Below are 12,982 nucleotides of genomic sequence, written 5' to 3'. Positions count from 1 at the left end.
CATTCACCCCCACCCGGGCTCATTCACTCCCACCCAGCCTCATTCACTCCCTCCCGTGTTCATTCACCCCCACCCGGGCTCATTCACCTCCACCCGTGTTCAGTCACCCCCACCCGGGCTCATTCACCCCCACCCGTGTTCATTCACCCCCACCCGTGTTCATTCACCCCCACCTGTGTTCATTCACTCCCACCCGCTTTCACTTCCACCCGTGTTCGCTCCTACCTGTACTCATTCACTTCCATGTTCACTCTCTCCCATTTACTCTCATTCTCACTCCCTGCTGGGCAGTGCCCGAAATGGGGCCCAGTTGCAGAATGGTTTGGTCAGACCTTTAAGGATCACAGACAGAATCATCAAGGTTGGGTGGGAAAGACCTCTGAGACCATCGAGTCCAACCTGTGACCCATCACCACCTTGTCAGCTGGACCAGAGCACTGAGTGCCACCTCCAGTCCTTCCTGGGACACCTTCAGGGATGGTGACTCCACCACCTCCCCGGGCAGCACATTCCAATGTCTGACAGCCCTTTCCATGGAGAAATTCCTCTTGATGTCCAACCTAATTAACCAGTCCACCCCCTTCCATGCATCTCAACACCAAGGCTTGCCAGGCCTGCTCTGAATTCCTTACAATCTGCCAGCAGCTCTATTCACTTGGACAAGCAGTGAATGCACTTTCTCTAGTGTCAAGTGTCTATGGCTAATTTATTTTACTTATTTATCCTCGCGTGGTAGAACCATGGGTTTATACAGATACTATTAGCAGCAGTTATTCTACGTAGGATGAGATATTTACACCTCTAACACACACATGAGCCTAAGTGGAAGTAAAGAGAAGAAAGGAAAAGAAAGAAAAAGAAGAGAGGATGAGGAAACCATTACCAAGAGCATCACATTCCTCCCAGTAAAGGGCAAAGGATGCTGATGACTTGCCATGACATTCCCTTCTCCCTGCAAACATCCTATTGAACAGAGATCTCAGTGCTCAGAGGAGCAGCAGATAGGTGAACAGATCTCAGTGCCCAGAGGAGCAGCAGGCAGGTGAGTGTATCACCAGAACAGGCACAAGAACAAAGTGTGTGGGTTGCAATTTTAATTGGATTATTGCTTCCAGTGCAATGTGTTCTCCTATAGAAGTACTTGACCTACATTACTTTTCTTTCCTTTTCTGTAATTAGATCTAGATTAATGATGCAGAGCATAGGGCCGTGCAGCCACACCAAAAAAAAAAAAAAAAAGAAAAGAAAAAAAAAGTTATAATTGTTAGAAGAAGAAGAAGAGACTGTGCTGATCAGGCACAGCACCTTTACACATGCAACCAGCCCCAAACCACCTAAACCCATTCCTTTCCCCAGCTTTCCTTCCTCCCCTAAACATCCCACTGTGAGTATTGTGCAGTCCCCAATGCTCTTCCCCTGCACCCCACAGTGTTTCCATGCCCCCAGGCAGTTCCCACTCGGTCTAAGGTACTCTGACAGCCTCTCCTGCTTTGACAGATGTCACCTCTCAGCCCATGGGGCTGGTGACTCCCCTGTGACAGCCTCAGAGGGAGCTGGGACAGGACCTTCATTTCTCTCACTGGGTTATCTGGATTCCTTGGCCTGTGGTCATTTCTCTTTGCTCCTTCCTCTTTGTACAGATGAGCCTTTCATGGGTTGACTGCACCTCTGGTGTGGTTCTGGGATTAGCCAGGCTGGGGGGATGGTTTGAGCTCCCCCACTGTACCTCTGTGCCCCTCTGTGAGCTCTGTCCCACATAGCCTCACTCTCACACTGCGCCACTTCTGTCACATGTTTGGGTCCTACACTCTCAGTTATCCAACAGTTCTGGTTGAGAAAACACTCTCAAATCCAGTTAGAGGAACAGATCTTTACTTCACCTCACATCTCGTACCTGTTTCCTCTTATCTTCATGTATAATGATAGCAAGGTTAAAAATAGTGCAGTCTGCCAACCACTATGGCTCCTGATGCCCCTGTCTGATTAACCTTATCAGCCTTTCTGGCTTAGCTCCATATATAGCAATGATTTGCTAGATTATCTTGCATCTCCTTTCCACTCTAAGAAGACTGTTTGTATCACTGAAAACTTGCTGGTTTGTAGATCAGCCTCTAAGCTGATTAATGTTTATAACTGGCTTGTGGAAAGTTAGATCCCTCACGTAACTGCCATTAGTGTGGAACGTGGTCAGGAGCAGACAGGCAGTGCTGAGAGAGCCACAGGAGGAAGAGGAGCATTCCTGGGCTCCTCTGACCACAGATACACATGGGAAACAACGGCAGCTCCACAGTGGATGACCTGCAGGCTGTTGAGATCCACCACTGGTACAAGAAGTTCATGACAGAGTGTCCTTCTGGGCAGCTGACAGAGCATGAATTCAAGCAGTTCTTTGGGCTTCGAGGGCTGGATCCAGAGGCCAATAAGTACATCGAGCAGATGTTCCGCACATTTGACATGAACAAGGTGAGTTCTCAGCAAGGAATTAACCATTTTGTGCTGCTTAAAACTGAACTGACTCCTGCACTTTTGGAGTCCTTGCTTTTTGCTGACAAACCGCTGTGGAAAGCTGCTCAGGGACTCTAACATAAAGACTCAAAACACAAGGAGCAGCTGAATGTGCATAGTGACACAGATAATGTAACCATAGGTTACATGATTACAGCACCTGATTATCTACTTGCCTTGAGCAAGTTCATCCTTGAAGTCTGAGAGTTCCATATTGTGTAGTTTGACTTGTCCTCGTTTGACTAGCAAAATGCTAATGAAGGAAGATTTCATTATTCTTAGGTGTTCTTAATATTCAAAGATGTGTCTGTATGAGATTGCAGAGGCTGCAGGAATCAGACACAGTAGAAATTATTACAGTATTCACAGAGGAGGAATTTCCAGCAGTTTGGCAGCTGAAATTAGCACTGAGTGGGCAGAGAAGCTCTGTGGCTCCAATTCCTGCGGCATGGAGCAGGAGTGAGGGGTGGGTAGGTGACCACTGGCTCTCTCTGAGGTAGCAAGCAGTGCCTGCTTTCCATCCATATGTATTTCAGCCTATGCTTGCAGGCCTGGAATCCCAAGGACAGAGAAATTTGGGGTTCTGGCAGCCTGGCAAAGTTCAGCTTTTCTCTAAGGTTCTGAAATGGAGCCAAGGAGCATCCAGTCACAGAGGCATGTGAACCAGGTGGGAAGGCACAGGGTCAGTCTTGAAGAAGGAAAGCCTGAGCAGGAAAGAAGGAAAGACTGAGCAAAGTTGGACAACATAAGGGACAGAATAAGGAGTTAAGGAGTGCTAAAGAATGTTGCAAAATGCTCAAAGAGAGGAGCAGCCAGAATCCTTTGGGGTAGCTCAGGGCTTGTGGTGGATGTAATAGCTGGAAGTGATTGCAAATCTCAAAGAACATCCTTTCCTATGTGCCCAGGGTGATGATAGTGATGAGAAGGACTTTCATAAACTAAGGCAGACCCTTTACAGTTCTTCTCACGAGTCTTCCTTTCCCTTTACCTCTGTCATTTCTTGAGATGGTTAAGGACTTGAAGATTTGTCCAAGATGGTTGTGCATTCCAGATTTCTGCTGTGAACCCTATGTTAAACGGTAAACAATGTTTTAAGAAGGCTCTCAAATTCAAATTTGGTCAGAAAAGCTTGAAAGCTAAAATCTAAACAAAGTGATAGTGATCCAAAGGGGAGTGAAGTAAGAGTGTGGCAACGAGTGGAGATAAACCTACATGAGCTAATCTTAGTTTCTTAATAGTCACTCAATCTAAGCTCCTTTTATAAGCAAGAGCTTTAAAGAGCAAGAACCATCCTCTAGTAATACAGACATGATGGGTGGAATCATCTGCCCTCAGGACCTTCAGATTCTGAGAACTTTGCTGAGGACAAAGAGGATACGTTTTCAGTAGAGTTAGTTTATAAATTGAAATCACAGAATGGTTTGGGTGGAAAGAGACCTTTAAAGTTCATCTCATCCCACCCCCTGCCATGGGCAGGGACACCTCCCACCAGCCCAGGTGGCTCCAAGCCCCATCCAACCTGGCCTGGAACACTCCCAGGGATGGAGCAGCTGCAGCTGCTCTGGGCAACCTGTGCCAGTGTTTCACCACCCTCACAGAATTTCTTCCTACCATCTAATCTAAACTTGCCCTCCTTCAGCTTCAGGCCATCGTCCCCTTGTCCTATCACTACATGCTCCTGTCCCAGGTCCCTCTCCAGCTCTCTTGTAGGCCTCCTTTAGACACTGGAAGGTTGCCAGGGATGGAGCAGCTGCAGCTGCTCTGGGCAACCTGTGCCAGTGTTTCACCACCCTCACAGAATTTCTTCCTACCATCTAATCTAAACTTGCCCTCCTTCAGCTTCAGGCCATCGTCCCCTTGTCCTATCACTACATGCTCCTGTCCCAGGTCCCTCTCCAGCTCTCTTGTAGGCCTCCTTTAGACACTGGAAGGTTGTCCCTGGAATTGTAGGCCTCCTTCAGACACTGGAAGGTTCTCCCTGGAACTTCTCTTCTCCAGACTGACCAGCCCAAACTCTCTCAGCCTGTCCTGCCCTTCTTCCCACCCTGAACAAACATTTTAAATGCTATGACCCTTGCTGTAAAACACCAGTGCTGTGCTAGTTCTCCTCCATTCACCTCTTGCAGGTGTGTATTTACATCCCTTGCAGCATCTGACTTTGTTTAAACACCTCAATAAATGAGTTTCTTTTTTTATCTCTGTAATTTGTTGTAGTAATTCAGAGTCTGACAGAGAGATGTGTTTTACTTGGTTTCTTTTAAACCACTTGAAACTTTAGTCAGTGTTAAATCTGGGGCTTAGGAACCTTTACAGTCTGACACTTTCCCTGCAGAAGAAACAAGAACTTTTTGAGTTGCTTTGTAGATTTAAGAAATGGAATGTTATAAACCCAAGCACATAACATTTTTTCCAGTGATCAAATCATGTTCTATGTATTTCAACAAGTATCTCCGGTCACTTTATTTTCCAGAAAATGGAGAAAAGATCTGTGGCTCAGTGAAATAGTATAGTTTCTCACAAAGGCAAATCAGACTAGTGAAGGAACCTCAATGTTCTCTCCCAGCAAACCAAAGGTGTCAGCTTTGGTGGACAGGGAGGGGTTTGTGCACACTGGTCATGAGGAGTGACAGGTTCCCCCACTGCAGGTGGTGAGTAGAGAGGAGCTTACACATGTACTAGATCATAACTTTAAGAATCCAGGTATTCAGTGGCCAGAGAAATAGACTCTATGTGTGTGTGTGCCAAAGCTTTTCCCTAAGTCCAAATCTCTGTGCCAGTGTTTTCCTTTTCTCTTTCACTTGCGAAGCCAAAGTGCAAGAAGATAAAACAGCTCCAGAGCTGTAACTTCCTCAGTTTATTCCTGTCACCATTTGGCTCTCATTTTCCCACAGGATGGATATATTGACTTCATGGAATACGTGGCTGCCCTCAGCCTGGTTCTCCGGGGGAAGATGGAGCAGAAGCTGAGATGGTATTTCAAGCTCTATGATGTGGATGGCAACGGCTGCATAGACCGACATGAACTGCTCAACATCATCAAGGTGAATCTCCAGGGCTCTGTGTCCTTTCCTCTTTCCTTAAAGACAAAAAATCACACAAGTAAGACTTTCGCTGCTCCCCATGAGGATGATCATGGAGGAGACCTTTCACACCATGCTCTCTTTGAGCAGAACCCTCCACCTTCTCACAGTGCAATGAGCAGACTTGACAGACTCTTCTTTAGCACCACAGCAGATGTTACAGCATAGCTAACTCCATCAAATTGTTCCTAGGGCCCAAATTGCACTTCCCAAGATTTCAGACTCTGTGACTGTCAGTTGCCATCTCTGCAACATGTCCTTCTTGTGTCCTTTTCCCCATGAGAAGTTGGAGAGTTACTCCCAGTTTGCTTTATTAGAACAGCTCCTAAATATCAGGGTAATAAAGTGTTTCTAACTCTGGCAGATAGCTTGGAGAAGAGGGACTGAATGGAAAGGATTGCATGCAGATAGCTGTTGTGGACAGAGCTGGAATTAGTGGCATAAAGATCACTGTGATCTCAGAATGAATTATGCTGAAAATTCAGATTATTCTGTAGAGAATGGGAAACTGCAAAGCTGCAGGAAAGATTCAGGGTCCCTAACTAAATTCCATTTCTGAATATGAAAGGTCAGAAGATTGATTTGATAAAGATTTGAAGCCTTAGCTGTCCACAAATAAAAGCAGGAATAAGATGTTAGTAATGCATTCTCATCTGGATATGGATCATCAAGTCCAGCCCTACCATGGTTACAAGACCATGGCACTAAGTGCCACATCCAGTCTCAGCTTGAAAACCTCCAGGGATGGTGAATCCACCACCTCCCTGGGCAGCACATTCCAATGCCTGAGCACTCTCTCCCTAAAAAATATCTTCCTAATGTCTAAAGAAGAAACTTCACAAATATCAGTAGGTAAATACTAGAAAATTAATAGTGTTAGGATCAGTAGAAAGGTCGTGGAATGACACATTTCATGGACATCCTTAAACAAAGGCAATAATTAGGCATGGAAAGGAAGGAAACCCTGCACTATGTGGCTCTGAATAAGAAGAATTGTAGCAAACAGTAGTGGATAATGCTTAAAATTTCTCAAGCTGGAAATGAATTTCCAGTGAGCTTTAGGGAGAAGCCAAACACACAGGAAGCAGCATATAAATGGGAATTGGGAAAGCAAGGACAGGAACAAATGGCCACAACATATAACAAAGGAATTTCACAGTGTCAGGTGCAGAGGGTGTTGGACAGTGCTCCTGGGGATCAGTGGACGAGAAGGTCACCAAGTGGGCCAAAGTGGCTCTATTGGGTGCATCCTCATTCTGCCACTTCTGCAGTGTCTAACCTCTACCTAGGCAGATTTAGGGTGATCCTCTGGTGTCACTGCTCATTCCATCCTCCAAAGCCATGCTCCCTTTTCACCCTTCAGTGCCAGCCCTAAGGCATGGTGGTTCCTGCAGTGTTTTCCTATGCTGCTGGCTCATTTGCATGGGGAGGGTATGACTGTCTTACCCTGAACCTCTGCTGACCTGCTGGGAGCCATAGACACCTTCTTATTCCTGCTCTTTGGTTTCAGGCTATTCGAGCTATTAATGGTGGTGACCATGAAACTACTGCAGAAGAGTTCACCAACCGAGTGTTTGACAGAATTGATGTGAATGGAGATGGTAAGATTTGTCATCCTGCCTTTGTCATCCAACTCAGACAGTCCCTGTTTACAGGGAAACATCCATGTGTTCCTTCCTTGACTGAACTTTGTGCCTTTTCATTTTATATTTTCTTTTTATGTGTATTCTCAGCTAATAATGCATTCACCAGGAATCAAAAGGCATTTTTGCTTTGTGTCATACACAATCAGTATAATAGGATTTGTTCCCTGGGCTGAGACTCAGCTCTGTCCTGTCCACATGAATTGGGAGTAGTGTTTTCGTTCCTTGTTTGTTTGTTTCTCCTTTTCTTTTTGTATGTTTCTGCATAGCTTATGTCAGTTACAAGTGGGAAATATTAACAAATGTCCCCAGCTGCTCCTAAATATTTCAGCAGGGAAAGAAAGAACTGGAATTTAAAGCTGAAATTCAGAATTTTTTCCCTGGGTCTGTTGCAGGCAGCACAGCTAGCACTGTCAAAAGTTGATCAAAGCCACTGTACGTCCCTGAGAGATATTTCTTTCCTTGCTACTTCAGGTGCTCATTACCTTCTGACATGCTCTGTTGTTATTCCCTGCACAAGTACTTTTTGGCCTAGGATAGAAAACCTCTTTCTGCTTGTCACAGCCTCCTTCTGTCACTTCCTTTATCCATGAAAACCTGCAAGTGTGGGGCAGGTTAGGACTGTGACAGGTTGGGCCAAAAGGAGGTGGCTAATCCAGCCTTGTTTATAGGAAGCTATGATCCCACTCCTTAGCTACACACATCTCCTGTTCTTTCTCACGTACTCTCTCCCTTGTGTGGGGAAACAAGGAAGCTGGTGTTGCCTGCCTGGATACCAGGGAAGTTTCATCAAAGCCTAAGGGGACTGTCTGAGACCTCTCAGTGCTTTAGAATCACAGAATCATAGACTCAATCAGGTTGGAAAAGACCTCCAAGACCATCAAGTCCAACCCTACCGTGGTCACTAGACCATGGCACTAAGTGCCACATCCAGTCTCATCTTAAAAACCTCCAGGGATGGTGAATCCACCACCTCCCTGGGCAGCACATTCCAATGCCTGAGCACTCTCTCTGTAAAAAATCTCTTCCTAATACCCAACCTAAACCTGATTCTGATGCCTTTTGTTTGTGTCTGACACAGGTGAACTTTCTCTGGAGGAATTTGTGGAGGGAGCAAAGAAAGATGACGAGTTCATGGAGGTTATGATGAAAAGTTTGGACTTGTCACACATCGTGGCCATGATCAACAACCGTCGGCACAGTGTGTAAATCAAACTGGGAGAAAATGCTGTGCCAAGAGCCAGAAGGGTGGAGAAACACCGGGAAGGAGAGACATCAGTTTTTAACACACAATTTCCAGAAACATGAGTATGGAAGTAGGAACAGAAAGACACTGCTATATTTGTGTGTCTGAGTGGTTGTTCCTGTACGAATATTGAAGCTCAGTCACATAAATGCAGGGCAGGACCAGAAGAACTGGATCTGGGTGACAGTATTTGACTTGACTTCCTAGAATTTAAAGACCAAGTTTCAGGGCACAAATTTCCTCCTTATTTGCTGTCCCAGATTGTCACTTTGCCGTGGACTGAAAGTAACACCAAGTTTGTGAAGAGCACTAGCAGAACTGGGTGATGGAGCATGAAGGATTTCTGACCTGTACAAAAGAAGAGCTTCAGGCTGTTATCAATGTAGAGAACTATCAAAAGAATGGAACTTGCACTGCTCTTGTCATGGTATTGGATCATAAACACCAGCATGGTTGTCCATACCAGATGTGCTTGGATTTGGTCATCTCTGCAGAAGTAGCTTTAGTCATAAGATTTAAAAAACTGACAGAAAAATCAGTCTGATAGTGACAAACCTGTCCCCAGCTGCACTGTCACAGTGCAGTTCTTTGAGATTTCTGTGATCAAAGAACTCTTTACCAAACAAGTCAACAGTTTGGAGCAGCTTCTGCAACCACCGAAAACATGTTTCCCAAGGCAGAAGAATTACCTGAGAGATCAAATCTTTTACACTCTCGTTGTCCTACTTATTCTCTCACACAACTAACAAATGCCCAGAGAAGCTGTGGCTGTCCCAACCATGGAAGTGTTCAAGGCCACATTTGATGGGGCTTGGAGCAACCTGATCTAGTGAGTGGCAGCTCTGCCTATGGCAGGGATTGGAATGATATGATCTTTGAGGCCCCTTCCAACCCAAACCATCTTGTGATTCTATGATAAACCATGATAAACCATCTTGTGATTCTATGATAAACCAAGTATGTGAAGATGATCCTGTTATTGTTGCTTCACACATCCTTTATTGGTTTTTCTTTTTGTTCTTGAGGGGACAACCTAAACCAAAAGAAACAACTCAGCAAAGTGACTTGTGAATTCTGCTGTTCCTGTGGATTCTGGAGTCAAGTTGATACTCTAGATCAGTGCTGTCTCTGTCTTGGTACACGATGGGAAGAGTGTACAAGATGGATAGAAAATAGCAGTGTTGGTCACTGACATTACATGAGGTCACAACCAGAAGCTCCTTTAACTCTGGAGAGATCCAGAAGGAAAGAAGAATGCAGGAGAAGCTCAGAAGAGTGCCTATGCCATAGCTGGCATGCTTTTCCTGTGCAGGAGGAAGAACTTGCAGAGCTGTAACAGGACTTTAGATGGGACTTATCCTTGCTTATATTTAAGCTTCTGTGGTGTTCGTGTGTGCACTGGGTTTGCATGGCAAGGTTTGAGAAGCTGCTGGAAGCTTCCCCTGTGCTTGACAGAGCCAATGCTGGTGGCTCCAGAATGGACCTGCTGCTGGCCAAGGCTGAGCCCATCAGCCATGGCAGATAATGGATACAAGAAGGGATAAAAAATTTGGGGCAGAAGCAATTGCTGCCAGAGAAGAGAGGAGTGAGAATATGTGAGAGGAACAGCTCTGCAGACACCAAAGTCAGCAAAGAATGAGGGGGAGGAGGTGCTCCAAGCTGTCCTCCTGCAGCCCTTGGAGGTCCACAGGGGAGAAGTGATCCACCTGCAGCCCATGGAAGAACCCCACGTGGAGTAGGTGAATGTCTGAAGGAGGTTGTGACCCCATGGGAAGCTTGTCCCTGGGGGGAACTTGTGCTGGAGCAGCCTGTTCCTGAAGGAATGACCCCATGGAAGGACACATGCAGGAGCAGTCCCTGAAGGACTCATCCCATGGAAGGACCCACACAAGAGAAGTCCCTGAAATAATGACCCCATGGAAGGGACCCACACAGGAGCAGCTTGTAAAGAACCAACCATAGCCAGTGGGAAGGACTCAGTTGGAGAAGCTGATGCAGGACTGTCTCCTGTGGGAAGGAGCCTATGCTGGGGCAAGGACCTCTCCTGAGGGGGAAGCTGTGGCATGGACTGACTGTAACCCCCATTCCCATCTCCTCGCACTGCTGGTGGGAAGGAGGCAGAGAGAAATAAAGTTAAGCCTGGAAAGGAGGAAGGGGCAAGGGAAAGATGTTGTTAAGATTTGTTTTACTTCTCATTATCCTACTCTGTTTTTAATTAGTAATCATTTCAATTCGTTTCTCCACATCAGGTCAGTTTTGCCTGTGATGGTAATCAGTGAGTGACCTTTCCCCAGCCTTATCCCAATTCATGAGCTTTGGTTATATTTCCTCTCACCTGTCAAGCTGAGGAGGGGAGTGACAGAGAGGCTTTGGTGTGCACTTTGTGTCACCAGGGTCACCCACCAGGGAATATATCCTGAGCAAAGGGCCTAGGCCTTCACTTAAGCCAAGGGAGGTATAGCAAGTATTGTCAGGGATCATGTTTAGAGAAGGCACCAACATTTTGCCAGGTGAGCTTATTGCTCCAGGTCCCACTGGCATGTGCATGTCTGGAGCTTCTGCAAGGAATCACAACCTGGTGACAGCAAATATTGCTCCATTCTCCAGAGCAGATGTTGTTGGGCTCTGCTGTCCCTTCAGACTGAGGAAGGCAGAAGTTTTTTTCTGAGACTCTGTTGCTGCAAGTCCTCAGTCTCCTACAGTTGTGTGGGTCAGTTACATGTAAAACTGCATTGTTATTATCACCTGATGTACAGAAAAAACACTATTTTTAGTTCTTAGGCAGAAGTTTTTGCTGTGAGGGTGGTGAGACACTGGCACAGGTTGCCCAGGGAGGCTGTGGCTGCCCCAACCCTGGCAGTGTTTCATTCCAGGTTGGATGAGCCTTGAGCAACCTGCTCTGGTGGGAGATGTCCCTGTCCAGGGCAGGGGGTTGGGGCTGGAGGGTCTCTGAGCTCCATTCCAACCCCTAAAATTCTCTGATTTTATGATTCTATGTACCAAAGGAATCAGTACCAGCAGTAGCTGCCAGCAGTGAGCACCAAGCTGCTCTACAAGCTCTGCCGACTCTTGTGGATGCACAAAAAGGAGAAGAGCACATACACAGTACATTCTCAACAACAGTCCTGAATATTTGTAAAATCAGTTTATTGTTCCACAGGTATTAAAGAAATATGGTGCTTCCTTAGCTGTCATTGCTGAGGATGCTGAAACCTTTCCCAGCTAAGATGCAGCGATGAGAGAAACAGATGAGAGAGAGAGTAGCAGAGAAAAAAAATCTGCATGATGCTGCCACCAGGCTAAGGTGCAGATGTGTGTTTAGTTCTTGCAGTTTCAGTTCTGCAAATGAAGGATTTCAGTGGGTTTGGCTCTGCAGACAGTGTGTCCTTTGTGAGACCAATCCAATGTGCCTTTATCAGAAGCTGAGGGAGGGGAGACTAGGGAGGGGACGAGGAGATCTCTGTAAAGGGGAGACAATTGTTTTCTGGCTTTCTTTGTACAGTTAAGATTAAAAAAATATATACAATTAACATCTTGGCGCTGTTGCCTTTGATGGAAAAATGGGAGAACTAGGGAGGTAGAATCAAGAGCTAAGGTTTGGATTCAGCTCATGAGGGTTTTCAAGTATCTCCAAGGGTGGGAACTCCACAACTTCTCTGGGTGAGGGTTTGGAGTTAGGAGTTTGGGATTAGAGATATGGGTGAGCACTGTCTGGAGCAGGAGTTGGTGGCAGGGGCTGCCCTGAGCCGTGTTGGGGACAGTTTGGGCTTGTGAGCTTCAGAGCTTGGTTGGAGAAGTCACTCCAAAGAATAAGGACAATGGAGTAGGTCAAACTGGTGCCTTCATAAACCACTTCAGAGTCTTTGCTTTGTGTTTGAGGTTGTCATCTCTTTGGGGACATTTTGGGGATTAAATTAAGGTAACCTCTAGGGCACAGCTAAGGAAACTTGTGACATTTTTGACAGAAATGTGGAGGTAGTCTAGGTGAAAGAAAATCAGGGTAATTTAGAGATGGAAAATGAGCCTTTCTGAGAGAAATTCTGCTCCCTCAGAGAAATCAGAGGCAGCATTTTTGACAGAAAACCTGGGATAACTTAGAGGGGAGAGAGGTGACATTTTTAGATGACAACCAGGGGTAATTCAGAGGGGACACAACTCTTCTGTAGGAACATGGGATGTGATGTAAAGGGGGGAGAGAGGTGGCATTTTGGAGGGACAAACTGATATAATTTAGAGGGGACCAGCAGAGAATTTTTCTGGAGTGAGGTCAGGTGAGGTCCCCCTAAAAAGGGGAAGCAAAAGCCTAAAAATGCCTGAAAGTTCTTGGGGAATGTGTGTGTGTAAAATACTAAAACCTGTGAAGTTTCTCATTGCTTTTCTATATCAAGAAGTAATATTAATTTGTGTATAAATTGATTTCTAAATAACCCCCCATATCTGCTCTATTATATACAGGATTGCAGAGTATAAGAAATACTCTCAGAATAAGAGTATTGTTATTTTTTTTA

The 12,982-nt window shown here is 45.7% G+C and overlaps 1 protein-coding gene across 1 annotated transcript; it reads left to right on the top strand.

Annotated features, from left to right (window-relative positions):
- The first annotated feature begins 2,150 nt into the window (after positions 1 to 2,150).
- On the top strand, positions 2,151 to 8,797 carry LOC103800010 (guanylyl cyclase-activating protein 1-like). The gene is made up of 4 exons (XM_009072407.1): positions 2,151 to 2,463; positions 5,397 to 5,546; positions 7,096 to 7,186; positions 8,310 to 8,797. The coding sequence occupies exons 1-4, from the start codon at positions 2,266 to 2,268 to the stop codon at positions 8,435 to 8,437; spliced, it is 567 nt and encodes a 188-aa protein (XP_009070655.1). The 5' UTR covers positions 2,151 to 2,265; the 3' UTR covers positions 8,438 to 8,797.
- The last annotated feature ends 4,185 nt before the right edge of the window (positions 8,798 to 12,982 follow it).

Source organism: Acanthisitta chloris, unplaced genomic scaffold (genome assembly GCF_000695815.1).
Source record: "Acanthisitta chloris isolate BGI_N310 unplaced genomic scaffold, ASM69581v1 scaffold4910, whole genome shotgun sequence".
Lineage (NCBI taxonomy): Eukaryota > Metazoa > Chordata > Aves > Passeriformes > Acanthisittidae > Acanthisitta > Acanthisitta chloris.
Note: the sequence above shows the minus strand (reverse complement) of the source record. Positions and strands in the feature narration are given on the sequence as shown.

Coding starts and splice junctions, on each gene's coding strand:
- LOC103800010 (XM_009072407.1), top strand. CDS start 2,266: ATGGGAAACAACGGCAGCTCCACAGTGGATGACCTGCAGGCTGTTGAG. Junction 2,464..5,396: donor GCACATTTGACATGAACAAG/GTGAGTTCTCAG, acceptor ATTTTCCCACAG/GATGGATATATTGACTTCAT. Junction 7,187..8,309: donor AATTGATGTGAATGGAGATG/GTAAGATTTGTC, acceptor TGTCTGACACAG/GTGAACTTTCTCTGGAGGAA.